This window comes from Haliotis rubra, unplaced genomic scaffold, assembly GCF_003918875.1.
Source record: "Haliotis rubra isolate DU_JTF1 unplaced genomic scaffold, ASM391887v1 Scf101, whole genome shotgun sequence".
Classification (NCBI taxonomy): domain Eukaryota; kingdom Metazoa; phylum Mollusca; class Gastropoda; order Lepetellida; family Haliotidae; genus Haliotis; species Haliotis rubra.
Window position 1 is genome coordinate 2,217,396 of NW_025764904.1, and position 27,650 is coordinate 2,245,045.

At 40.4% G+C, this 27,650-nt stretch overlaps 1 protein-coding gene across 3 annotated transcripts; it reads left to right on the forward strand.

Annotated features, from left to right (window-relative positions):
• The first annotated feature begins 436 nt into the window (after positions 1–436).
• Positions 437–18,832, forward strand: LOC124268736. Of its 3 annotated transcripts, none has more exons than XM_046703774.1 (2): positions 437–516; positions 17,438–18,832. In XM_046703774.1, the coding sequence occupies exons 1-2, from the start codon at positions 457–459 to the stop codon at positions 18,155–18,157; spliced, it is 780 nt and encodes a 259-aa protein (XP_046559730.1). In that variant the 5' UTR covers positions 437–456; the 3' UTR covers positions 18,158–18,832. The 3 variants fall into 3 exon arrangements, with proteins under 3 accessions (XP_046559730.1, XP_046559736.1, XP_046559722.1); XM_046703780.1 differs by lacking the exon at positions 437–516 and adding an exon at positions 13,472–13,504; XM_046703766.1 differs by lacking the exon at positions 437–516 and adding an exon at positions 17,012–17,095.
• The last annotated feature ends 8,818 nt before the right edge of the window (positions 18,833–27,650 follow it).

The following is a 27,650-nucleotide window of genomic DNA, read 5'->3' on the forward strand; positions in this document are numbered from 1 at the left end:
TGCTTGTTGGAAGGGGTAACTAACGGGATCGGGTGGTTAGGCTCGCTGACTTGGTTGAGACATGTCATCGTATGCCAATTACATATGTCGACGCTCATGCTGTTGATCACTGGGTTGTCTGGTCCAGACTCGATTATTTACAGACCGCCGTAATATAGCTGGAACATTGTTGAGTGCGGCGTTAAACAACAAACAAACAAACGTCAATGTCAACTTTCAACATCCAAGTCCCAGTCCCCATCCCAACTCCGTCCACGTCTACGTCCACGTCTACGTCCACGTCTACGTCCCCCCATCCCTAACAACTGCAGCATGCATGATACGAGATCGTGGCTTACATGGGGCTTTAACGTTATCAATAAGTTTGCTCTACATGCGCAAGGGTTAATCTGTTAATAGGTCATGTGAAGTGTTTTTTATCTCTCACAAGCTGGCCCAACGCATACGTTCGTCAACATGGCCAACGACGGCCACCAACACGAGAAGTATGTTTGTTCCTACCACATGTATATTCCGGTAAGATGTTTTGCTTACTTATGTCTCATTATTCATAATTCTAAACATTTATAATTATATTATGCAAATACAGAAGTCTTCCAATCGACAACATGCCTTCCCATGCATGATCTGAATGCAGGAACTAATTTTCATGATTCACCAAGACATATTTCCTTAATATTTTGATAGATATAATTATATATTTTCATTTTATCTCTAATCACTCATCAAACATATGTTATGTCAAAAAAAATGAAAGACGGTCTTTCAGTCTTTTTTTAAAAAATATTTAACGATAAACCTTGTTAGTCCGGAATATTCACTCTCAGCGTGAATACCTAAAGAATGTTACTAGTATTAACAGTTACTAATATTACCAATGTTACCGAATACCAATTTTTATTTAATCTAGAAATGTATTCACACGGACACTTTTGTTTGAAACGGCATCGTCCGGATTAACGAGGTTTCAGTGTAGGTCAGCTGATTGAAAATGTGAACCTAAGATAAGAATCGATCCATGAACGATTTTAGGCATAAAAAATTCAAACAATAACTAAAATTACACATGTGTTATGGGATTTTTTATATTTTTTAAAAACGGAGCTATTATTTTAAAAAATATGTTGACTCACAAAAGTTGTGTACGTGTTGCCAAAACACTGCCAGATGTGTACTTTCTTTTTGTTCGTCAGTCTACATAAACAGAGACAAAGAGAAGTCGAGTAACAAACACCCCGTCAGATTACATTGCCGTTCTCGCTATCTATTTTGTAAATTAAATTTTAGGAAACCGTTGTTGTGAGTGATATAGTAATGAAATATGTATTGAAACAAGTAAATTCGGTTTTATCATTTCATAAATGTTATCTAAGTGTTGTGGTTAAAGCGTTTGATCGTCACGCCGAAGACCCGGGTTCGATTTCCCACATGAGTACAATGTGTGAAGCTCATTTCTGGTGTCCCCATTTGTGATATTGCTGGGATATCACTAAAAGCGGCGTAAAACCTCACTCACTCACTCACTCACTCAGTCACTCACTCACATACATCGTTTGTGTGATAGACTTGATGACTGGCTCATTAACGATACATTTGTTCCAAACAATGACTAGGATATCTGCGTGGAACAACTGAGTGAGTGAGTATGGTTTTACGCCGCTTATGGCAAAGGTCCAGCAAAATCACGGCGGCGAGCACCAGAAATGGGCTTCACGTACCCATGTGGAGAATCAAACCCGAGCCTTCGGCGAGACGAGCGAATGCTTGAACCACTTGGCTAACCCATCGCCCCCTGCATGGAACAAAACCAGTTTAGACGACAAGAGTATAAAATACGAAGGTAATATGCATTGAACATTATCAGATTTCACAGAGTGCATGTTGGTCAAAACAATTATTAGCGGTAGTCACAAGATAACAGCTGATTAGGATAGGAATAAGTATTATCGTGGCACGCTTGGTACATTAAAATTGTGTCAACGATATGTTATCGTGTGAATATGTAAGTATGTGCAGTCTTATGAGACACGTTAAACAAGTAGACCCTAAATTAAAATACATAAACGCTGTCAGACCAGTGACCCTTTCATTTATAAGTGAGTGAGTGAGTGAGTGAGTGAGTGAGTGAGTGAGTGAGTGAGTGAGTATGGCGTTTGTGAATGGTTATATGATTAGCAAACAAAGCACCTGTGAAGATCCAGGTTAGAATCGGTCTTCAGTAACCCATGCTTGTCGTAAGAGGCGACTAATGGGATCGGATGTTCAGACTTGGTTGACACATGTCATCGCATCCCGATCGCGTAGATTGATGCTCATGCTGTTGATCTCTGGGTTGTCTGGTCCAGACTCGATTATTTACAGACCGCCGCCATATATCTGGAACATTGCTGAATATAGCGTTAAACAACAAAACCAACAAAGCGAGAGATAGTGGTGGTAAATATTATAAGTGTGATACCCACATCTTATGGTGGGTATTGTAAAATAATATGCAAACACTCTCTTCAAAGACATATTGATCTAACAGTTTATTGCACATACCAAAAACAGAGGTCATGGGGTAGTCTAGTGGCTGAAGCGTTCGCTCGTCACGCCAAACACACGGGTTCGATTCCTTGCATAGTTAAAATACCTGAAGCCCATTTCTGGTGTCCCCCCACGTTGGTATATCTGGAATATTGCTAAAAGCGGCGTACAGGCATACTCACTCTATTAATGCATCGTGACATCTTCTATTCACCCAGACATCTGGAATTATCCAGATCTCATCAACGACCTACCGTACAAAGTACACACATCTGCAACGACGAATTCGCAGCATCATGTAATAATTCTCTCCACTATCTGAACTCACATTCAGACACTTCCATACTCACTTCAACACTCGCATGGGTCAGCCACACACCTTCGTGCTCAACTGTAGCCAACAACCATACACTAACAACAACTAGCATACAGCCACACTCGTACATTCAGCCACACACTCACACACTCAACTGTTAACAACACACACACACACACATACACACACATTCAAGCCCACTCACCCACAAACAACCATCTACAACCAACCATTCAAGCTGCTGTTCCAGAACACAAACATACACTCAACTATCCACCCACGCACCTAACGATCCACTCACACACTCAACTCTCCGCTCACACACTAAACTATATACTCACACACACACACACGCACACACACATGCTCAACTAGGCTCACTAATTCAACCACACTCTCATAGGCTCCCTCTCTCTCTCTCTCACACACACACACACACACACACACACACACACACACACGCGAGCGCGCATATACTCAACATCACAACCACGTACTCGACATTTACACGTTAATTTGGTTGAATCGTTCCGTAAATGATACTTACTTATGTTATTTTACTCATTTTAACCACCTGAAATCTTCTCGCTTGACAGGCACAGATTAAAAGATGCGCTCATAAAAGACCTTTCTGTGGCAGGTTCGTCATTTCACCGAAGTAACAATATGTTATTTTTAACAGAATATCTGCATGTTTACAGGCTCAACTACTGGCGCAACCATCCTCACATAACCACCAACTCACATGTTCACCTACACATTCAAATGGTGGACCATCTAGACACTTAAATGTTCAGTAAGATTCTGGCATTTCTAATCACACACTCATATACTCAGTCACCCCACCAAATACTCAACAACACACTCTCATGTTCAACAGCCACATATTCTGTCATACAGACCCTGAAACATATACCCAATGTAGCCCAGGCAAGTCTAGAAATTGTGGCAAGTCTAGATAATCACAGTTTCAGTGAAGAAAGTCTCTGTGACTCCTATTCATTATATATCATTAACATAATTTTAAAAACGTGTTTTCTGTCAAATTTGTTCATTTCAGAGACTAGATGTGAGTCTACCAGGCACACTGTATAACTACACTCACTCAACCCAGCATATCAAAGAACCCTTCTTTCAAAACTAAACGTCGTCTCTATGTAATCAACCAAATACGATATCACACGCTTCCAAAATACACGCACGTGTCCGGCTCGCTGTTCATCCTGCATTAGTCACACCTGTCGCAGACCCGTGAAGATCCCGGTTAGAACTGATCTTCGGCAACCCATGCTTGTCTTAATAATAATAATAATAATGAGTCCATTTATATAGCGCCAAACTCCACACTAGGTATGCTCATAGCGCTAACAATCAAGGCACAGCACAATATTACCCCGAATAACCCAAGCTGCCTGTTAGGCGCTAGAAGGTTATAGTCATATGACTTTTTTCCACCGGGTACCCATTTTCTGCTGGGTGAACAGAGACAATTTTGAAGAAACTCACTTGCCTAAGGTGAGACCACATGTGCCACATGTGCTTCGTTGTGGGGCAGGACTCAAGTCCTAGAAACTCTCAGGAGTCAAGCTGCCAAACACGGTCACCCATCCAAGGACTCTCCGAGCTCGACGCTGCTTAACTTTACCGATTTGTGACCTGAGCTTTGAGCACACCGCCACCGTCTTAAAAGGGACCCGTGAAGATCCGGGTTAGAACTGATCTTCAGCAACCCATGCTTGTCGTAAGAGGTGACTAACGGGATCGGGTGGTCAGGCTTGGTGACTTGGTTGTGCTTCCCAATTTTTGTAGATCACTGGTGATGCTGTCGATCACTGGATTGTCTGGTCCAGACTCTATTATTTACAGACCGCCGTCATATAGTTATATACCTATTGAATATTGCGTTAAAAAGCAAACAAACAAAAAAACACCTGTTGCATATCCGATTCTGACACATGTTATCGTACCTCAACTATGTAGGTGGAAGCTCATGATGTCAATCACTTGATTGTCTGGTCCAGACTCTATTATTTACAGACCGCCGCCATATAGTCATATACCTATTGAGTGCTGTGTTAAACAAACAAGCAAACAAACAAACACACCTGTTGCATATCCGATTCTGACACATGTTATCGTACCTCAACTACGTAGATCGAAGCTCGTGATGTCAATCACTTGATTGTCTAGTCCAGGCTCAGTTACTACAGACCGCCCTTATATAGTTATATATGTTTTGAGTGAGGTGTTAAACAAACAAACAAACACTCCTGTTGCATTATGACAGAGACAAGGTGCAGATCTACTGCACTGACAGACATGGTCGTATCTATGTCAACCTGCCCGCTGTTCACACCTACTACAGCAGACAAACACGCTGTCTAAGTTTGCTTTAAAGTTTAACTAAACATACTGCACCCTCTCCCCACTACGAATATGCACTAAAGTACATTTACCCGTCAAAAAGCTATTGAGGGCATGTGTTTGGGTTTGACAAGTTCTCCCTGTGAGATCGTTGGGTTATATATAGGGCTGTCTTCAAGGTAGGCTAACGCTTAGTCTTCAATGTAGGTTAACGCTTAATCTCTGAATCTGTATAATCTTGATCGTAACAAATACACCCATTTAAATTGAAAAGGATCCCCAGGGGGGCCAGAGATTCAGAACCGAGGAAATCTAGACTTGCTTCAGGGCTTTAGCATTGCAGGGAAGGCTTGGTTGTAGGGAAAATTATATGGTTCAAGGACTGTGAGACATTCTATAGTTAGGGCTGTCTTCAAGGACTAACGCTTTGTCTCTGAAAATGTGTAATTTTGATTGTAACAAATAAATCCATCTAAATTGAAAAGGAGCCCCAGGGAGACCAGAGAATCACCAGGGGAATATAGACTTGGTTCATTTAGGGCTTTAGCATTGAAGGGAAGGGAAGGCTGTAAGTAAAATCATATGGTTCAGGGACTGTGAGACAGACTATCTACATGGGTGAGTGGTTTCACAGCGAGGGACAGCTGGTGGTGTTGTATCTGTGTGTCGTCCTGTTAAGAGAAGTTTGAATCAAAGAGGATGCAAACTGTGTAATATTCATAAAATACAATTAAATGAAGCAGTTTTTCATTTCAAGAAGAAACGGAAATTACGGTAATCTAAACGTGCCACATATTCTAGACTTGCAAGGGGTGTGTTGGGTATATTTGTGAGATTATGTTGGTTGGTTGGTTTGTTGCTTAACGCCGCACTATTGCAGCTATATGGTGGCGGTCTGTAAATGATCGTGTTTGGACCAGACAATCTAGTGATCAACAACATGAGCATCAATCTACGCAAATGGGAACCGATGACATGTGTCAACCAAGTCAGCGAGCCTGACCACCCGATCCCGTTAGTCGCCTCTTACGACAAACATGGGTTACTGAAGATAAATTCTTACCCGGAACTTCACGGGTGGTATATTTGTGAAATTGTGTGTGTGCGCGCGTGTGCATATAGGCGATTGAGTGGGCATGTGTACGTTGGCGTTCATGTAGGACGCGTACGTGTATGTGCACGTGAGTGTACGCGTATATATGTTTGCGTTCGTGTACGTGTATGTATGTATATGTGTACATGTTTGTGTGTGAGTGGATTTTATTTCTTATTCGTGCTACAGTCATACATTTATGTTTCAACCACTGACCCTTACATACAGAGATATGTAACCAATTAAGCACCAGGTGACGCTTACAGATTCACACATTCATCGTCCACAGTAACATATTGCCATTAACACACATGCGTCACGCATACAGCACTCCTCTCATACGTACATATAATATGTACATCATTCATTCCAGCCACACAGGCGCAGCATATGTACAGGTAGACACAGGTGTACATGTCACATCCGATATAACGCGATCGCGGTATAACGGGGACTGGCGGTTGTCGCCAACATGACGCAGCCCAGTGAGACAAGGATGTGGGACAAGGAAAACAATCCAGGTTTAATCTTTTTTAATTTCCTGAATCTTATGACCTGACCTCCTATTAAGTCCTGATTATCATATATAACACTTTTACGGAGCAACGCTTTCAATTTTTCACTATTTTCCGGGTTCTGAAATTAATGTCGTTCTTGGTGTGTCAGACTCGAGCTCGGCAGAGGGCATGGCGAAGAAAAGGTCAAATGATACACAAGAAAAATTTAATTATTGATTGAACACAATGATTATTCGTTTTTCTCAATCAAGGCGATAAATCACATTAAATATAGAATAAAGAGACTGACAGAACAAGACGGGTGTCCCCAACACCAATATCACCTGTTCCACCCCTTCCAAGTCAGAAATCCTACACCCTTTTGTCACTTCTAGACGAACATTTAGTCTCTGAAATGAATATGTTTTACAGAAAAACAGTTAATGAATTATATTCATTAACCATGATAAAAATTAGTCCAGAGTCTTCATTTTCAGAAATTTAATCCATAATCTAGACTTGCCATATATTCTATACTTGCAGGGGCTACATTGGGTTATGAACTGTTTGAGGGGCATTCAAGTAGTTGATCATCCATAACCACTTGTCATTCCTACATCAGGTATATTTGTTCCAGGGTCTGTGTGACAGACTGGGGTCACTTCCTCTATTAAAATTCTTGTTTGCTCTGAGACTTGAAGGGGTACAGAGCTTCCTCCTACCAAATCACGCCCCTTTTCAAAACCAGGGTTCGGAAGTCTCTGATACACAAAGTTAATGCTCAAACGAATTCGGATTCTACACACTCATGTTAGTACGTATATGTGCAGTTACTAGCAACACACGCTGAGACAGTCATTACATCACACATACAAACACGTCCTTGATATAAACTCGAGAAGTATCAGCAATAAGCCTTCCCGAGTCCCGATCCACAAAACGTCCGTAGCTCTACGACTTTCGTAAACCTATGACAACGATAGAATTACGACAGGTCGTAAAGTTACGAACGCTTTGGTGATCGGGACCCTGTACTCCCATCTCATCTTCACGACAACTAAAACCCACCGATCTCGTAAACAACCCATATACTTTATACACACACAAAATAAATATCCACAAAGAAACAGCCTCCCCTGCACGGATGAACGCATCAAAAGAATCATCCATGAAATATTCCCATCAAACCATAAACCTGACATGTTCTAACTCGACTAACGACATTTATTAAATAGCAGGGAAATAATCCTAATTATCCCCTCCCTCCCCTGTGTAGACATGGGCTCCATGGACACTCGATACAATGGCGCTGTACTGTACAGTCTTGAATGTCACCATCCTGGCTGGCCAATAACCCGTGACTATAAAGTCCTGTCTATGAAAACCTGTCTGGGCGCACCGAAAGAAACCCTACACGCATTCTTCGCTCACTATGGAGGGTGAAACATCATATTATGACTCCCTTGAATGAGTCATCACCCCTCAGTTGGAGACCCCCCGCCGAGAGTAGGTCTATTACAACCATTAATCGGGTATCTCGGATTAAGACCATCTTGAGTACAGGATTTACGTGGGTATATATCAAGTACAGCTATCACTTGTACATGTTAAGGCTAAAATTAGACAACTCCTCGAAAATGGCAAAGTTTGTTTGTTTGTTTGTTTAATGTTTGACGTCCCTTTATAGCGGCGGTATGTAATTAATCCAGACAATCCTGTGATCAATAGTATGAACATCAATCAACTGAACCTATATGCTTAAAGTTTGGATTTATAGATGATTAAAATAGGCAAAACAAGACGTTTAAATCAGGCAGGTATAGGGCAAACAATGGTGCAAATGTGTTAATAGATACACATATTTTATATACAGGGGCGGTGGGGTAGCCTAGTGGTTAAAACGTTGACTCGTCACGCCGAAGATCCGGGTTCGAATCCCCACATGGGCACAATGAGTGAAGCCCATTTCTGGTGTCCCCCGCCGTGATGTCGCTGGAATATTGCTAAAAGCGGCGTAAAACCAAACTCAGTCAGTCAGTTATATACAGATCATGTTTGTTGTTTAACGCCACTCTCAGCAGTATCCCAGCTATATGGCGGTGGTCTGTAAACAGTCGAGACAGGACCAGATAATCCAGTAGTCAACAGCATGAGCATCGATCTACGCATTAGCGTGCATCAACCGAATCATCAAGCCTGATCACCAGATCCCGTTAGTCGCCTCTTTCGACAAGTATGGGTTACTAGAGATCAATTCTAACCCGCATCTTCACGGGTGAAAAAGCCAAGTAAACACTCATGTGTGATAGTCACTACAAATGAAACAAACAAACATGGTTAATTGATGGTGATGTATTTAAGACGGGTGTCATTGTGTCATTGTAAAATATGAGTTTACTGTGTTTCGGTGACTCTTTTCAGCCTAGTAATGTTTTGATTAAGTTGATCATGTTTTAGGTCAAATTTCATTTTCAAGAGTATACTCTCTTGCTCGACGGTCTTGGTGCATTTCCAAATTCAGTCCATCAAAATACAGGGTAGATGATAGTGTAGTCTTTGTCATTTATTTTCTTTGACGCAGTAATTTGCAAAGTTTCATTATGAGGAAAGCCTGCCTTTAAAATCAATCGTATGACTGCTTCATCTTAAAACATTAGGTCAGTGGCATATAATCAGGAGTGAGTGAGTGACTATGGTTTTACGCTGCTTTTAGCAATATTCCAGCAATATCACGGCGGTTGACACCAGAAATGGGCTTCACACATTGTACCCATGTGGGGAATCGAACCCGGGTCTTCGGCGTCACAAGCCAACGCATTAACCACTAGGCTACCCAACCGCCCCACATATGAGGAAGATAACGGGACATGCCACATGAAAAAAAAAATTGAAAAAAGGTTTAGGATGGGGCTAAAAAAACAACGATTTTTAAGAGGTAGTTTTTATGTACATTGACCTGGAATAAACACAGGTGTATTCCTATCAAAACAGGTAACTGTGTTGCTACCGCAAGTGTTCAGTGATGTTTTCTATTTATTAAAGGTGTTCTCAGCTCAAATAATAGTACGTCAGTTAGATTTTAAATGATTTTTAACCGAGCAGATGCATAAAAATTTAAATTGAATATATAATTGTATTTGTTTTCAAAATGCACCCGTTCATCTCCTTTAAATCAACATCTCGTCACGACACGGTGGTATCGACTGTTCATTCCCGCATGTTTAATAAACACGAAACTTTTAAAAGTAATGGTACAAACTTGCAGTCCAAACACAGAACGTATGCTCGTTCATGTGTGGATCTCTATTTCTAAGACACTTGACTGACTAGACTTGAAAAAACACGGAACCTGTCCTTCAGGTATGACTACACGGGAACAGATTAACTATGTCGTGACAGGGCTATATCTTGTTTAACTAGAATGACGTCGTCTTCAACAGTTCCCAAAGGCATTCCTTGTAATTCATTCATTGCTGATAGATGATGATTTTTGTAATGAACATGGCATTTATGTAATTGAAGATGAATTTCACTTTTTTTAGTGTGTGTAAAAAGTACGATGTTTATAGAGTCAAATATAAGTCGTTAGTTTTGGTAGCGTCCATCAAAACATAAATTTATAAAGCTGTTGAAGTCTACTGATAAAAATACTCTGTTGTTTTTAGCAAAATTTATTAAAGAATGTATGTATCGTAAATAATCATGGGCCATGTCCTGCCTCATAGTCTGTTTATCATTTATCATTTATACTGTAGATGAGGGGTTGAGGGAAAACAATTCTCTGAAATAAAATCTGTTCTGTTCCGCTAACTTTGGTTTATTGCGAATCGAACCCAGACTTACCGCGTGACAAGCGAGTGCTCCATCCACTAGGCCACCCCAGTTGTTCTACGGAATTCCCATTATATGATGGCATGTCAAGTTTAATGAAGATGGAAATCGCGTCACACGAACATCTGGGTTTGATCACAAGTTTTCAGTTATCAATTCTCACTGCTGTTTTGCCTTTCACGCTCTGTAGAATCTGCCGCGGTGGATAAGTGAGGCTGGTTATTCACAGGCGTTGACATGCATACCCTTTTCGCGAACACATGGTGAAATCTCAGGGATCTATTCATATGTTTTTCTTCGCTGTTTTGTCTTTTATGAATTGTGGAATCTGTTTCAATAGACGATTGCAACTGATTATTTTCAAGTTTTGTTATTATCGTTTAAGTATTGTGAAGTTTCATCGCGGGTCTAATGTTGACAGTGCAAGGTTCAAAATCGGTCGTCACACTTATGCCAAACGGATCCTGGTAAGGCTACGTAACGTAACTCTCCACGGAGAATTGGTCGCATCCTGTCCATTGATTCCCTTTCGAACACAAGTAGGCACACCCTCGGTTATCCAGCATATTGTCTTCATTCCATTATGATAAGTATACCATGGAGATAATCGAGGGTGACACGTGATCAGACATGGTGCATCTTGACTGATCGTCAACACTCCATATTGTCAATATCTTCCAAAGCTGCCAAGGGCTCTGGTGGTGTCGAAGGCACACATGCCATAACATAAATGAAACACAGTTTAAAGCTGCCTTTACCCCCAATCACCCAATCACTCAAGTGGGATACCCGTGAAGATCCGTGTTAGAATTGGTCTTCAGTAACCCATGCTTGTCGTAACAGGCGACGATCGGGATCGGGTGGTCAGGCTGGCTGACTCTGTTGACACATGTCATCGTATCCCAAGTAGGTAGATCGATGTTCATGCTGTTGATCACTGGATTGTCTGGTCCAGACTCGGTTATTTACAGACCGTCGACATACAACTGGAATATTGCTGAGTGCGGCATTAAAGAGAAAACAAATACTCATATGGATGTGATCGGATGGTAATTAAAGAATTCTCACGCTGAAGGCCTGATTCCACACATTCCTGATACCCATTTCTGGTGTCCCCCGTTGTGGCATTACTGCAATATCGTTACAAGCAATATAAAACAGAAACAACTCACTTTGCTCGTTTGCTTGATACTTTCACCAACAAAAATCAGCAAGATTAAAGCCCTGTCAAGCCATGGCACTATTGTCATTAGAATTTATAAGAATACCACTTAAAATTTACAACAGCAAGTCTAGAAATTGGACCCTGTCGTTTTATTCACACTGTTAGCTTGCGTCTTTTTGAAACATCAGAATCCTAATTTTGTGTGTTCGAATCCAGGTTTGACCGGATTCTGTTTCAAGGTTTGCAGGTACCATCGCTGTGTTGATGGGTTTCAGTAAGTAGTAATCGTCGTGACTATCACTTCGGACCTGCCCTCCACATCTATCTGGCGCGGTGGGGTAGTCCAGTGGTTAAAGCGTTCGCTCGTCACGCCGAAGACCCGGGTTCGATTCCCAACATGGGCACAGTGTGTGAAGCCCATTTCTGGTGTCCCCGTGAAACCCAACTCACTCACACCACATCCATCTGACAATTGTAAATGCGACATTAAACCAACAGCATTCACTCAGTAGGGAGAAGCTCCGAGAAAACCACAACATATTGAACCGTTACACTCAACTGAATACCTGCTAACCCGGGTTACAAAGTATGTTGACGACTGTTTACACAAAATTGTCACTTCAAAAGATTTAATCTTCGCAGTGTAAATATGCATCAAGTTGGTCCTGCCTCCGAGCAAATAATCTTTGAACATTTCCTTTGTCGCATATACTGCCAGGGGCTTTACGCGACCTTGAGAAAGTCTGGGTAAATGAGCCTTTGAGTTGACAAAATATATGACTGTCATGTAGTGACGAACTGTCGCGAACACCTGGTGTTCTCTGATTTTCAGTGATCCATGCATTTAATGTTCTTAGCTATGTTTCTCGTTTAAACCAAACGGGGCGGTGTGGTAGCCTAGTGGTTAAAGCGTTCACTCGTCACGTCGAAGACCCGGGTTCAATCCCCCACAAGGGCACAATATGTGAAGCCCATTTCTGGAGTCCCTGCCGTGATATTGCTGTATTACGCGGCGTAAAACTAAACTCACTCACTCACTTTAAACCAAACGGGGGGTTGTTTATATTTAAGTAATGAAATATAGATTAACCGAGACTTTTCTCATAAGAAGTGTATTTTTGAACTATTTATTTGAACTGTTTTGGAATGTCTTCAGTTCCGTGAAGCGATTTGTCAAATCAGAATCTAATAGATAGCACCAAGGAGATACCGAGGCGTAATGAGGGAAGTCCAGGAGTTGACGTGTCATTGCTGGGATGAAATTAACACTTAAAACATTCGCAACTCCTTTGATTTTGTTTCAACGTTCTTTGATGTCAAACTATCAAATATTAATCACACTGAAAACATGGAAACCACTTTTATCATTTTCCACGTATACATCAATGTCAGCTATTAATTACAGTCTGTAGCTCTACATGACAAGGCCGATGTTAATCTATAATTGTCATATCCTGACACCTGTCACTCAAACTGACACCGCCAATCATCGGCATGAAATTATAGTATAATTCATGCGTAATCTATCATATAATGTTTAATCCGCGCCACACCTGAGCTATGCATCATATTTCTAGGCGTACCGCACTGCAAGTAGTCTATTGATTCACTGTGAACTAGGTCGCCGACGTATCCTGGCGATATATATCGATTCTCGGGTAAATAAAACCACCTGTCCGCCATTTCTCGACAAGATGCCGTTCAACCAACAGGTAGGTTCCGATCGTGTGCTTACTGACTGACTGGGTGCGCTCACCCTGCTGCACGTGCATGCACGAGATTCACGTGGATCTACAGTGCCGGAAGTGTCAAATGTTTTTTTGCACCAGGTATCCGTGCTGACTGACAGGGTTTACTGACGTTGTAATTGAAAAATTACAATATTGCAGGGCACGTGATTGTGTCGGGTAGTTGACAAAACTGTAATTGTCATATTGGTATGCATACATTGAGGAAAATCTACAATACAGAACTAATTACATAGGGCATTATGATTATTGCAACATTTACTTGCATTTTCAATCACTATGCTTTTGATAGTTATTATGCCCATTAACACACCTGAATGCATGACAATGTTTACATATCAGTAACAATTATCGAATATCGAACCTGCGTTGACTTAACGGGTCGATGTTTCTCTATCCATTAAAACCAATGTTTATGCTACCAAATGTAAATGAAACATGTTACACTTCGAAAACGGTCCGAAAATATGCCCTTATATATTATGCACTACCTTATATACATTAAAAGTTATATTTTAGATAACACTTTCTCAGTAACCACTTTCTAAATAGCATTGTGTACTTATATATATTGCTCGGTATTACTGTAGAAAGAGGTTGAATTATTGACATAATTAGCTAAGATACATGCTGGACTTTTATATATTTACCTTTAATATAATTGGCAATGTACAATTTCATAATTCATAATATATTGTATGTTACATTATTTCACTTTAAAGTATAATATGTCCAACCTGTCTATGTCAAAAGCGTATTCCTATTGTATATTGTACGCTTAGCCATGTGGCTTTTGATAGTGATTAAATATCCTCAACTCTAACATAAATCATTTTATTGACATGAATCGATGGCAAGAATGTGAGACCTTTGAATGATAAGACTTAACAGAATGAAAAATCATTGAATCAGACTATAAATATCAAACTGTCTCATGTGAAACTCGAGTAAATTTTACCAAAATCTTTTTTCGGAATTTTCTTTGATGGTACATGTCTATAAACCCCCGTTTTAACGCTGAAGTCCTCGCATATAACACCACCTGCCAGCAGACGGAGGGGGTAGCAGCAGTTTACGTATTATCTCAACCTGCTATCGATAGTATTGATCTTATATGACAATAGATTCACTGTAGACGATGTTATCGCCCTAGAAGGCAATATTAGGCTGATGAGAATAAATGTCTCGTTCCTCTTAGCCCTCCCGGGAAATTGTCAAGTGTATTTCATTCTTTAAAATAAACTGACCTATAAAGGAAAATGCCTGCTGTAAAGAATACCTGTAGTGTTTTTGCAACACTTTTTAAAATATTTACTTTATTCTTTGGAAAATAAACACACACACACACCCACACACACACACCCAAAGCAGGTGTTTTTGTAAATTTTAAGTTTCGTTTTTGAACCCATTCGTTTCTTTTCATTTGTACCTCGCGTTGCAAAAGACATGGTCAAAAACGGTCATGTTTACCTTCATAACTTTAACTTACAAAATACACGATAATAATAATATTTCTCTCCCAACAGTGTCAGTTTTGAAGAATACCATGGAAAAAACAACAGTTCAGGCTTTATATTCACATAAAACCAAACTCGAGCACAACAACCTAGTGGTCGACAGAACCCATTCGTTTCTATTTCTTTGTACCTGGTGTTGCACAAGACATGGTCAAAATAGGTCAAGCGGTACAACAGAGTCATGTTACTTTAATAAAATCTTTAACTTACAAAATAAACGACAAAAATAATATTACCTTGTGTTTATACTAGGTCTCTGAGCATGTCTGACACTCTTCGTAGCGTAACGGATAGAGTGCCTGCCCGGGGTAGCCGGAGGTCTGCGGTTTGAGTGAGTGAGTGAGGTTGGTTTTCCGCCGCTTTTAGCAATATTCCAGCAATATCACGGCAGGGAACACCAGCAATGGGCTTCACACATTGTACCCATTTGGGGAATCGAACCCAGGCCTTCAGCGTGACGATCGAACGCTGTAACCACTAGGCTACCCCAACGCCCCGTCTGTGGTTTGACCCCCAGCCTCGTTTATCAAAACACGTTGAAAGATGCTACTCCGTGTTACTCTGCCTGGTGCTCGGTATTAACGGGATAACAAAAGGACAGGTCTGTTCGGAGTCATGTATATTATATATGTGTATGTGCATTTTGGTATCCAAGTTGGCTGGAGCTTTAAAAGTGCCTATTCAAGTATAACCTGCCAGAAGCATGAATGGGACATGTGTCTTGTTTGGACACGTCTCGTCTTTGGAAGATGGAGTAGTAAAAAGTAGACATATGCACACACGTGCATGCATGCACATCCGTGCTCGTCCAGGTGATTGAAATTGACCATTCTAGATAATCATAAGTATATGCATAAGCTTGGCAAGTCTTGACGATTTATATAACCAAATCTAGATTCTTAAAACAGACGATTATAGATGATTAGAATCGGTACATTTATATGCTTAAAACTTGTATTTCTAGATCATTACAATAGGCAAACCAAGACGCTTAAAACTGGCAAGTATGGGGCAAACAGTGCAAATATTTTAACAGATATTTTTTATACCGATCTTGTTTGTTTGTTTGTTGGTTTGTTGTTTAACGCCGCACTCAACAATATCCAAGCTATACGGCGGCGGTCTGTAAATGATCAAGTCTGGACCAGACAATCCGGTGATCAACAGCACGACCACTGAACTACACAAACTGGAAAACGATGACATGTGTCAACCAAGTCAGTAAGCCTGACCATTGCACCCGATCCCGTTAGTCGCATCTTACGAGAAGCATGGATTGCTGAAGACCAATTCTAACCCGGATCTTCACGGGTATATTCTGATTTAGTCCAAGAGAAGTTTACGGACTAAATTATAGTTGATGGAAATGGTTATTGCCCTTTTCTTCCAACGTGTTACCAAAATGTTAGTCAATATTTTCGATGCTTAATAAATTATTATATGCATCACTATTTAATTATCATATGGGATGTTTTATGTCTCAAAATAATATCACGTAATTTAGCAATAAAGGTGAAGTTTAGGAGGTGTTCAAACTGTTTGACTCATACATTTTTTGTATATTAAGATGAAACATAAAAATGTAATATAATGTCCATACATTATTTAGAAAATTATAAATAATTCAATTTGTTCAATTTATCACATAGATATTCACATAAGTATACATTAGCGTTCATGGTTCATTTCATATTCACTTGTAATTAAAATTGATTTTAATCAAAGACAAACATCTTGGAATGTCAATAAATGGAACACATGAGTTTATGTCACTTCAGTTTTGTTTGTCTTGAAACCTGCGGTATGTACATATTTATGAACCAGACACCATCGTCGCCATTGTAGCATGCCACAATACCACATAATCACACATAACCTGAATTGTCGTCTTCTTAAAGGGCCATTGATAACACTCGTAAAGGAATTACAATGGTATCGGACCTAGTTTGAAAAGCATTCAGTTGAGTGAATGACACCTAACTTCAAAGGCAAGGCCCGCAGTTGGAGGGTAAAACTGGCGAGGTGGCAGATATCGGAGGTACGGTGTTTACATTTGTTTGACTACTGCACACATTACGGACGTACTCGGGTATATACGACAGTATATTGACGACTGTAAAAGTGACTGTTATCATCAATAACGGTCGACTGCTTGTTAAATCCAATTACTCCGTCCTAGCGACGGGTCAAACAGTGTACAGGACAGCCAGCGAAATGTCGTCTGCTACTGGTAGCGCGTGTTGTGCTGTCGTCTGCTCGTAGTTGGTGACGTTGGCTCTCAATCAATCAATGATTGTGTTGCCTGGGGCATGTTTTGTTCGAGATTTACTCACGTAGCGGGTTAAAAAACTGCTAAGGTTATCTTCTTTCTATTCAACAGGCGTTTTCACAGAGGCGGGTTCTCGGCAAGTCCTATCTGAATGACAATGTCGCTCGGTCGGATCCCGAGGCTAAAAATAGCCACCTCGGCTCGGGCAGACGAGTTGAGGAGTACAGTGGGAGACGGTCGCTCGACAATTTAAGGACAGACACGAAAATGGTCCCTGAACAAATATCCGAGACAGTAGCCGTTGTGAAAGTTCCCAATTACGAAGAAAAGTATGTTGGTAGTGTGTTGGACCTGGCTACCATGAAACGCTACAATGACAAGGTGTGCTTCGAGCCGGCCATGACTCCCGTGCATTTCGCGCAGACTCTTATTTGCTACAAAAACTCGACTCGGAAGAGATTTGTGAGCAGAACATTTTATGAACCGAGAGTAAAGCCGAAACGTTTTGCCGAAACGACGATAGTCTACCCAAAGCATCCGGAGAAGTGTTTTGTGAGTTTTCTGGATTATCACATCGACGAATGTAGGAAGTGGTTTAAGACATGTATGGAGTTCAAAGCGAAGACCTACACGACTACAAAGATTGGTGTGGGGTTGAAGAAAGACACGAACGTTGACAACAAAGTTAACGAAAGCGACAACTCTCCAGGTGCATCGCAGGTGTTTATACCCCGTTTCAACAATGACGGCGCACCTTACGAAAGAAAATTCAAATTTGCACTGAAACCAGACATTAACCAGAACACAAACGGACCCGTCAATGGATATTGAGACAAGGTGTGTGTAGGTTATAATATTGGATGCTTTTATTACGGAGACGTGCCGAACGCCATGAAAGTGTGTGAACAAAGAGTGACATGTTATTAGTTATTGTTAATACGGAATGTGTCAACACGGCCTTAGGTCACGATTTCAAACAGTTGTGTTGAGAAATGGATTAACGTTTTTCTGAAAACCCGTCGCCTTTGTTGCCAAAAATGATATACCACACCGATAGAAAAGAGAGCCGGTTGTGTGTATACCAAGAGGATTCTGTCTGAACGTCACACACGAGGTGCCTTCTGTTTTATAACACAACATCAAGACAGGTGATATGTGGAGTCATACAAGACGTTTTCCTAGTAGCATACTCATTCCGCCATGGACATGAATATTCATAATGTCACAATTATGCAATACGTTTCTACGTGGATTAACATGACGACGTAAAGTTTATGACATTGTTGTGGACAAATATATCCATGTTTATATCCCATATATATCATGTATATAGCATGTATGGTTGTGACTTTAGAATTTAGAATTCTTGTGTTTCACCTATATTAGTCATTTCACCTATTTTCCTGTCTTAAGGTCAGTTGAATAGATTCCTGTTTCTCGTTACCTTTTTCAGAACTAATGTGTTAGTTTTGAGGTTGTTATTCCCTTTCAGTTCAAATTTATAAGTCAACTTGTTTCTTAAGTACTGGATGACCCCCATTTTGGTCACGCAGGTGGTCTAAGGTGCAAGAAGTTGGATTCAGGCGGAAAACGAAAAATGAGTTAATTTCTTTTTTTTTCTTCTTTTCTTGAGAGGTCTTGCATATTTTTTAAGCATATCCGGACAAGTAGGTCATGAGAAATAAGGAATACTAGTACTTTTTAACAAACCATGGCTTACAATACAACAAGTACATTTAATGTATTTCTAATTTCCTGAGCACAGGTGAAAATACATGGAAAACACCATTCTTAACAAAATAAGCCCTATGGCAATGCTGTTCTGAAAACAATTATACCTTTTTTTATGCGTGTATTGACAACTCAATCTTGAAGTTGGATGTTTGTTAACACTTTTGAAAAAAAACATCTTTCATTTCTGTATCCTCGTGGCTATTGACAATATTTTGCATAACCACTTACAATTTGTCAAAAGACTATTGTTAGTTTCTATTTACACAGTTGATTGAAAAAGTGATAGTGTTTTGGTCACTTATCAACGGCGCTATGATGGATGGTAGATAGTAACTAAAACCCATTTATTATGACACCAAGTTGGCTGTAATCTAGTTGAGTTGAGTCTCCCGATGTACATATACCCTCATAAAACTCCCAAATGTTCAGCTCTACTTGAGAAGCATAGAGAAATTCAAACCTCTTGGCTCTGATCTAACTCATTTTATGTATGAGTACACATACAGTTTGGGCAGTTATACACGTGCTGACAAATCTGGGCAGTCTGTCATACACACCCAGAAGCAAATTTATCCAAGAAAGTTCACGCAAGTCTAGAAAATGTGGCAAGTCTGGATTTCCACAGCTTCTGAAAAGGAAGAACGTCTCAGGGCTCCTTTTCATTATATTTGATTTTTTACTATGAGCTTTTTTCTGTAAAAGATACTATTCACACTTTGCTAAGGATCAAACCATTGATTCAACAGAAAACTAATTTGGTTTAAATATCTGAGCTTATTGTAAGCATGGATACTAGGTTTCAGTATGTCACTGCATCTTGTGGATCCGATACCTGTTATTGACAGGTGTTGTGTACTTGTCAATGACCCGTTCCATGATTTGAAAAATGGTTGATTGGTGCCATAAAAAAAATCATTTGTTAGGGTAATTCATGTATCAAGAGCATAAGGTTAGATTAAAGTGGCTGTTTGCCTAAAGAGGGGTTACCATATCATTATTTATCTAGTTTTAAATGGATACAATTTCAAATTATTAATCTATGTTTAATGAAAGTTGGGAATTTTTGTGATCCTTAGCAAAGTGTGAGTAGTATATGTTCATTTCAGAGACTAGTCTAACATTGGGGCTGATTAAAACCTCTGACTCTTTCTCATATCAGTAGTGTGACCTATCTGATGTTTAAATAAACTCCTTTCAAACTGATAAGACCCCGGTATTAAACACGCCAGGCCAAGATACCGTTATATTCCATACCCTGTAAGTTAAAACTCTTGAAATCAACTAGTCTGTCACACAGAATATATTCAATGCAGCCCATGCAAGTCTAGATTACTGCAGTTTCTAACTTGGTGTTAGGCTACAAATATATATATTATTCAGACCATTTAAAAAACGTTTTTCTGTAAATATTTTCATTTAAGGGACTTGATGTTAGTCTACAAATCAACACCCAGTCTGTTTTTAGATCAAAGCCATGCTTAACCAATAATGACTCCACCTTTAAGGCCAAACCCCGTCCGCTCCAATCCCAGTGTGAGAGCATAGATGATCCAAGAGAATGTCACGTTATGTCAAACCCCACACCACTTCAGTCAGAGCTGGGGTTTCAGTTCCACGTTACAGTTGTGTGGTGGTTAAAATGTCATCGTGTTTGGAATACCATCCCTCAACTTTCTCAAATGTCAAAAGTCTTAATTTTTTCCCAGTTGTTAAATGAAGAGCATATTTGAACATTGTAAAATACGATTGCCACGTGACTCGTGAATATGGTGAAGAGCCAAGTGGGGCTATATGAAACAAATAGTTTAAAAGGGTCAACTGGGTCAACCTGGCGCTACCCACAGTGGCTGATACATGGGCCATGTGTATACAACATGTTAACGGTCTTTCTCAGGATGCTGAATGTTTGTTTACAAAATCCCAATAAAAATATACCGAGCCTTTAAAATATATATTCTTGAGCTTTCAGCAATAAATGTCTATTTGTCCTTATGACATATGCATCTCATCACCCAGTGTCAGGTGACATTTTTTATTATTCAAAACGTAGTGTTGTTGAAATTTTAAAATTTAAACAAAGAAGACAGTGTGTGCCGCAGTATACGTGCTTTATGACATCATTTTCAAATTAAGACTGTCACAATCCTTCAATGACACTCGAGACATGGAAGAATCTGAATTATGAAAAAACAAGCGTAATGTCCATCATAATTTCGAGACCTGATTTTTTCTTCCAATTTCTTCATCCCTTTTCTTCCTTATTACATCAGGGCTTTCATTCTTCCTTCTGTTTACTTACTGTTTCTATAATTAATTTGTAGTATCCAGTGTGTGGTATATACTTGAGCTGGGGGCGGTGGGTAGCCTAGTGGTAAAAGCATTCACTCGTCACGCCGAAGACCCGGGTTCGATTCCCCACGTGGGTACAATGTGTGAAGCCAATTTCTGGTGTCCCCACCGTAATGTTGCTGAAATATTGCTAAAAGCGGCATAAAACTGAACTCACTCACTTGTCTGTATAGTATATATTGGAGAGGATTTAAAACCCAACCACTCGCTACTTGAACAGTTGAGCTTATTGGTCTTTCCCATTACCTGAGATCAATTAGATTACAGAGATCGTGGTGTCGTAATAGCGTATATATGTTCAACGTAAGTACATCAACTCCTGCTTGAAGACTGATGTTCATTATAGTTACTCATGAAATGGATTCCTTATAACCAGCATCGTCATAATCGGAGCTTGTTTCTACGAAGGTGAAATGTCTCCTCTATATAACTCTGTGATATACCACGTCTGCGTGACTCACGGTGTATAAGAATCTCATATTAACCGAGCATGTAATAACCTTCATTTCAGTGTGATTGACAGGCTGTCATTGCCTCGTTATTACGTGAGTGAATCAGAGCGTGGAGATACATGTCTGAAATCTACATCTTCAAACTCATGTCAATTTCATAATAACTCCGTTCATTCTCCGGCCAATGTATACACATATCTGAACCGCATCGGTCAGGTTATTTATGATAAAGCTTTCACCTTGTACTTTTTTGTTGTTCTTGTTTGTTGTGGGGTGGTGGGGTAGCCTAGTGGTTAAGGCTTTCGCTCGTCACGCTGAAGACCCGAGTTCGAGTCCCCACGTGGGTACCATGTGTAAAAGCCCATTTATGGTGTCCCCCCGCTGTGATATTACTGGAATATTGCTAAAAGCGGCGTAAAGCTAAACTCGCTCACTCAATCTTGTTCGTTGTTGAACGCCGCACTCATCAATATTCTAGACATGACGGCGATCTGGAACTAAACGAGTCTGTACAAATCCAGTGATTGACATCATAAGCGTTGATCTCCGCATTTGGGAAACGATGCAGCAAATACGTTAGCGAACCTGTGAACCGAGTTGCCTCTTTCGACAATCACTGGTTCCTCAAGGTCAGTTCCAGCTCAGACTAACGGTCGGGTAGACGAGTGGGTGAAGCGTACGCTCGTCATGCCGGAGACCCGGGTTCTATTCCCAACAATAGTACAGTGTGTGCAGCCTGTTTACTGGAATATAGAAAACAAAACGGCATAACACCATAGTTACTCACTTACTCTAACCTGCACCTCAAAGTACTATGTTTTGGTACAGATGCAGGTACCTTCATCACGCAAGCGATCTACAACTGTGTTGGGTATGGTTTATAGCTAATGATTACGTAACATGATTTTGTATTATTTTATTTTTTTATGTTTTTATTTTATTTTATTTTATTTAGTTTTTTTTAGTTTAGTTTTTTTTAATTTTTTATTTTTTTGGGGGGTGAAGCCTGTAACAAGAGGACTTTAACAACAAAGCGGTTGTAGAAGTTTAGATGAAGATTCCACCTCACTCATAGATACACGCATATACAATATGGTCAAACTTACTAAAGGATACAATTTTATGAGCATTCGCCCAGCGACTTATGAGAGAGACAGTGTAAACTTGATTGGGCGGCGAGGTAGCCTAGTTACGCCGTAGTCCGGGTTCTATTCCTCACATGGGTACAATGTGTGAAGCCCAATTCTTGTGTCATCCCGTCGTGATATTACTGGAATATTGCTAAAAGTGGCGTAAAATTAAATTCACTCACACACGATAAAGTAATTTAATTGAATGAGTGAGTTTAGTTTTACGCCGTACTCAGCAGTATTACAGCTATATGGCGGCGGTCTGTAAATAATCGAGTATGAACCAGACAATCCAGTGATCAACAGCTTGAGCATCGATCTGCGCAATTGGGAACCGATGACGTGTGTCAACCAAGTCAGCGAGCCCCACCACCCAATCCCGTTAGTCGCCTCTAACGACAAGCTTTTGTTACTGAAGATTAATATTCTAACCCGGATCTTCACGGGTTTGATTTACATGAAAGGCACAGAGTACGTAACGTAAAACGTGATAAACATTACATCATTTTTAGAAATAGCGTGCAAAATATGTACCCATAATATACATAATGTGCCACTGTAAAACAAATTCCACAGGGCAGGCACATCAGTATGTGTGCCGTCAGAGACATAATCACAATCGCTCAGGGGCTAGTCTCGACTGGATGGGGCGGGACATGAAAATTGTTTAGGCATGATATTCACCTTATATTTAGGTTAATTGAATGTGAGCATAAGACTCCCTCCACACACCCACTTGCCCGAGATAACCCATGAAATCAAACGCAGCCCAACGATTCATGAAAGACAATTAAAATACTGGCATTATGGTACATACAAATTTACGTAAAATACCCTGGACATAAACATTTAAAATCTTTCACATAAATATTTGTCTCTCAACCGTACTTGGATGTTGTGGTGCAGTGTATGATATTAATGGATGACATGGTGGTAGGCTGAAGTTGATTGGCTCGCTGGAACCTTTAGATGTTTTCTGAGGATAGGTCAACTCTGTTTTTATTGTTACTACACCTTCTGAAACACAACCGCCTCCGTGGTGTAGTGGTTAGAGCGTCCGCCCGGAGAGCGGAAGGTCGCGGGTTCGATCCCAGACCGCGTCATACCAAAAGACGTTAAAATATGGTACTTGTTGGTCCCTGCCTGGCGCTCGGCATTAATGGGTACAACAAGGACTGGTCGGCTCGGAGTCAGTATAATGTGTCTGAGTGGGGTATTCATGCTTCACTGCGGCATGGTATCTCAGTGGGCTAGCACTATAAAACCAGCTTCAGTCTGGGCTAGTACAAGCAGCCGCACATACACATACACACGCATGCACGTCGTCATATGAGCGAAATATTCTCAAGCACGACGTTAAACCCAATTTCACCTCACCTCACCTCACCTCACCTCACCTCACCTCACCGCTTAAACACAACTCAAAGACAAGGGCGGTTGGGTAGCCTAGTGGTTAAAGCGTGAACCGGAGAGCCGGGTTCAATTCCCAACATGGGTACAAATGTGGCTAGAACCGCCCTTATTTGAGACACGCAGTTCACTTCAAGGTGTCATTGTACAAAACCACCTGCTAAAAGAGTAAAACCATACTCACTCACTACTAAATAGATATGCTTCTACTAAATCTGTTTTGTTTCGTCACTTGCTCCCGTTAATTCAGCTATACATGCATGGACACGCGATAGCTGCTCGGTAGGCAGGTGCATGTTTGCACAGCAGGTGAATCCGGGTTGGTGACATCTCGGAAGAGTCCATATATTTGGCAGGGACAAAGCTGAGGAAGGAAACTTGTCTTTAACGTAAATGACAGATCTCTATTTTACCACTCAAATGTCCACGCGTGACGATCCGAGTAAGAATTGGTCTTCAGCAACCCATGCTTGTCGTAAGAGGTGACCAACGGGATCGGGTGGTCAGACTCGCTGACTTGGTTGACACATGTCATCGGTTCCCAATTGCGCAGATCGATGTTCATGCTGCTGATCACTGGATTGTCTGGCACAGACTCGATTATTTACAGACCGCCGCAATATAGATGTAATATTGCTGAGTGCGGCGTAAAACTAAACTCACTCACTCACTCATAGTCGTAAGAGGCAACTAACGGGATCGGTGGCCAGGTTCGTTAACTTGGTTGACACATGTCACCGTAGCCAATTGCGTATATCGATGCTCATGATGTTGATCACTGGATTGTCTGGTCCAAACTCGATTAGTTACACACCACCGTCAAACAAACAAATGGTGAACATAGGTGTGTGGAAGAGTCCATATATCTTTTAGGAGCAAAGCTTAGGAGAGCGAGTGAGTATGGTTTTACTCCGCTATTAGCAATATTCCAGAAATATCACGGCGGGGGACACCAGAAATGGGCTTCACCCATTGCGGAATCGACTTCGTCTTCGGTGTGACGAGCCAACGTTTTAACCACTAGGTTACCCCACCGCCCCGCTTAGGAGAGAAATATGCCTTCATCATAAATGATAATTCAAAGGGCCAGATCTCCATTTACCATTTATTGATGTTGGGTGGCATAAACATTAAAACTAGGAAATGTCAAGCTGTGAAACGAATATAGATACTGGTGTGTCAAAAATATTCAATTTCATTCACGTACTCTCCCAATCTGTATGATAACATATGTATACTGTTGCACACGCGGAACAGTTCGCTGTAAGGGATTGCGTCCCTTGGAATTCCCAGGAACCTGTGATCCCAATTAACATTGATCGTGTTTGTCAGGACCGTACACGTGCTGGTGGGTTTTACTGAGGTCGTAAACCTCCGTAACCTGCATCATTATAGCTTCTTCCACACACAGGCAAATTGTAGCGCAAATAGGGTTGCGCAACAAAGAGAAAATGACCAGTTTTCCCATATGCGAGCGAGATTTAAGAACGTTAAATTTCATAGATTTGTCAGTTTGCACATGACAAAAGTAGCAATAGTGTTCACTCTCCTCAAATATAGAACAAAAATTACTATTGATTCAGAAAATAAGACATGGCTTAATGTTCAAAGGTTATGCATTATTCAGTGTTTGTCTAAAAAAATCAATGCGTTCATTAAATTGGGTGGCTGTTGATAATTAAAAGTCACACCACTGAAACCTTGGTCTTAGTGCATCTTTGGGTGCACTCTCTATGTAGGTTGTTGCCGGTAGTCATGTATAAATAATGATTTATATACCAGCTGTGACCATATTAACGTGACTGTGTGTCTAATTTCCCACAGCAATAAAGCAGTCCATACATTCATCCTTCCTTCCCTGGCTGTGTTGTCCGTGTGTTTTGTAAGCATTGAGTGGTGAAGGGTATGTAAAGTACACTGTTTACGTTAAATGTCCTTGACGTGTGTGATTAAATGTCTGTGTAGCTCAAGATGTGTCTTGATGTGTTCAGTATGTCTGTCCGATCTGACACTGTGTACAGTTTGCTACTGTGGTTACTCTCTCCTCTCCCTCCCTTTCCGTCTCTCTTTCTCTCTCTCCTGCTCCCTCTTTCTCCTCTCTTTCCCTCTCTGGTGGTCACAGTGGGGTAACTGTTTAATCCCCTGCCTATCAGCCTCCCAGAATAATTACTAGTCGCTCAGTTAACACACAGTATACTGTGTCTCATGAATAGCCACATTGCTGTCACCCACACCTGCCACACATCAAGCAGAACTATGTACACTGTCAGTATACACAGTATACAGGTAAGAAGGAATGCATGGCAGTGGCTAACCTTGCTCCAAGGCAGTCTGTCTCACAGGCCCCGAACCACATTATTTTCCCTACTTCCTAGCCCTGCCTACAATGCTAAATCCTAAATGAAGCAATCTAGATTTCCTCAGGTTCTAAAACCCCCATCTCACTGGGGTTCATTTTCAATGTAAATGGGTTTATTTGTTACTATCAAAATTATATGTTTCAGAGACTATGTATTCAGAGACAGCTCCAAGGCTGTAATGAAGGCTAAGCCCATGTATGTATAGTGATTCAAGAGACAAGTCTAGATAAGAGGACGCCAGTCTGTTATAGGGATATTTATATGTTTTTAGAAATTAGCATTTGAACTATTAATTAGGAATGCCTCGATACATCAATACTTTTTCTGAGACGATACAATTATCGATACATTAAAAACTGTATTTAGTCTTGAAAGTATCGGTTTAAATATGTTTATGTATGTTGTAATGTATCATGTTTTTTTGATGTTATGAGAGTTATAAATGATTATTTTTCATCCACAAAGATCTGAAATTAGAACTTTTTAATCTCTGAGAATCAAAAATTATAAAATATGAAATATTAATGTTTAAAATGTAACTAAATTTACGCAATAATTCCGTGAAAATATGTATCGTGATACGTATCGATTCATGAAACTTATGTATCGTGACATCCCTGCTATTAATCATTACTTTAGAGACACGTGTAAGTCTAGGCAGTGGCCTGTACTCTCGTTCATATCACGATATGTCCCTTCAGGCTCATTCAATGGATTAATCTAAATAATATACACGGCCATGTTATAACATCGATATACCGATAGCGTGATTGGGAATAATATCTCATTCAGTGGAATGTATTTCATAGCTTATTATAACCATATTATTACCAAGGCGACATTCTTTGGACTTATTGATGTTGAAGCAGTTTGTGTTGTCCTCACGTCT

Bases quoted from the DNA above. Each gene is read 5' to 3' on its own strand.
- LOC124268736 (XM_046703766.1), top strand. From the start codon at position 17,027: ATGACACCTAACTTCAAAGGCAAGGCCCGCAGTTGGAGGGTAAAACTG. The intron at 17,096-17,437 runs GTACGGTGTTTA...TCTATTCAACAG, and splicing joins CGAGGTGGCAGATATCGGAG to GCGTTTTCACAGAGGCGGGT.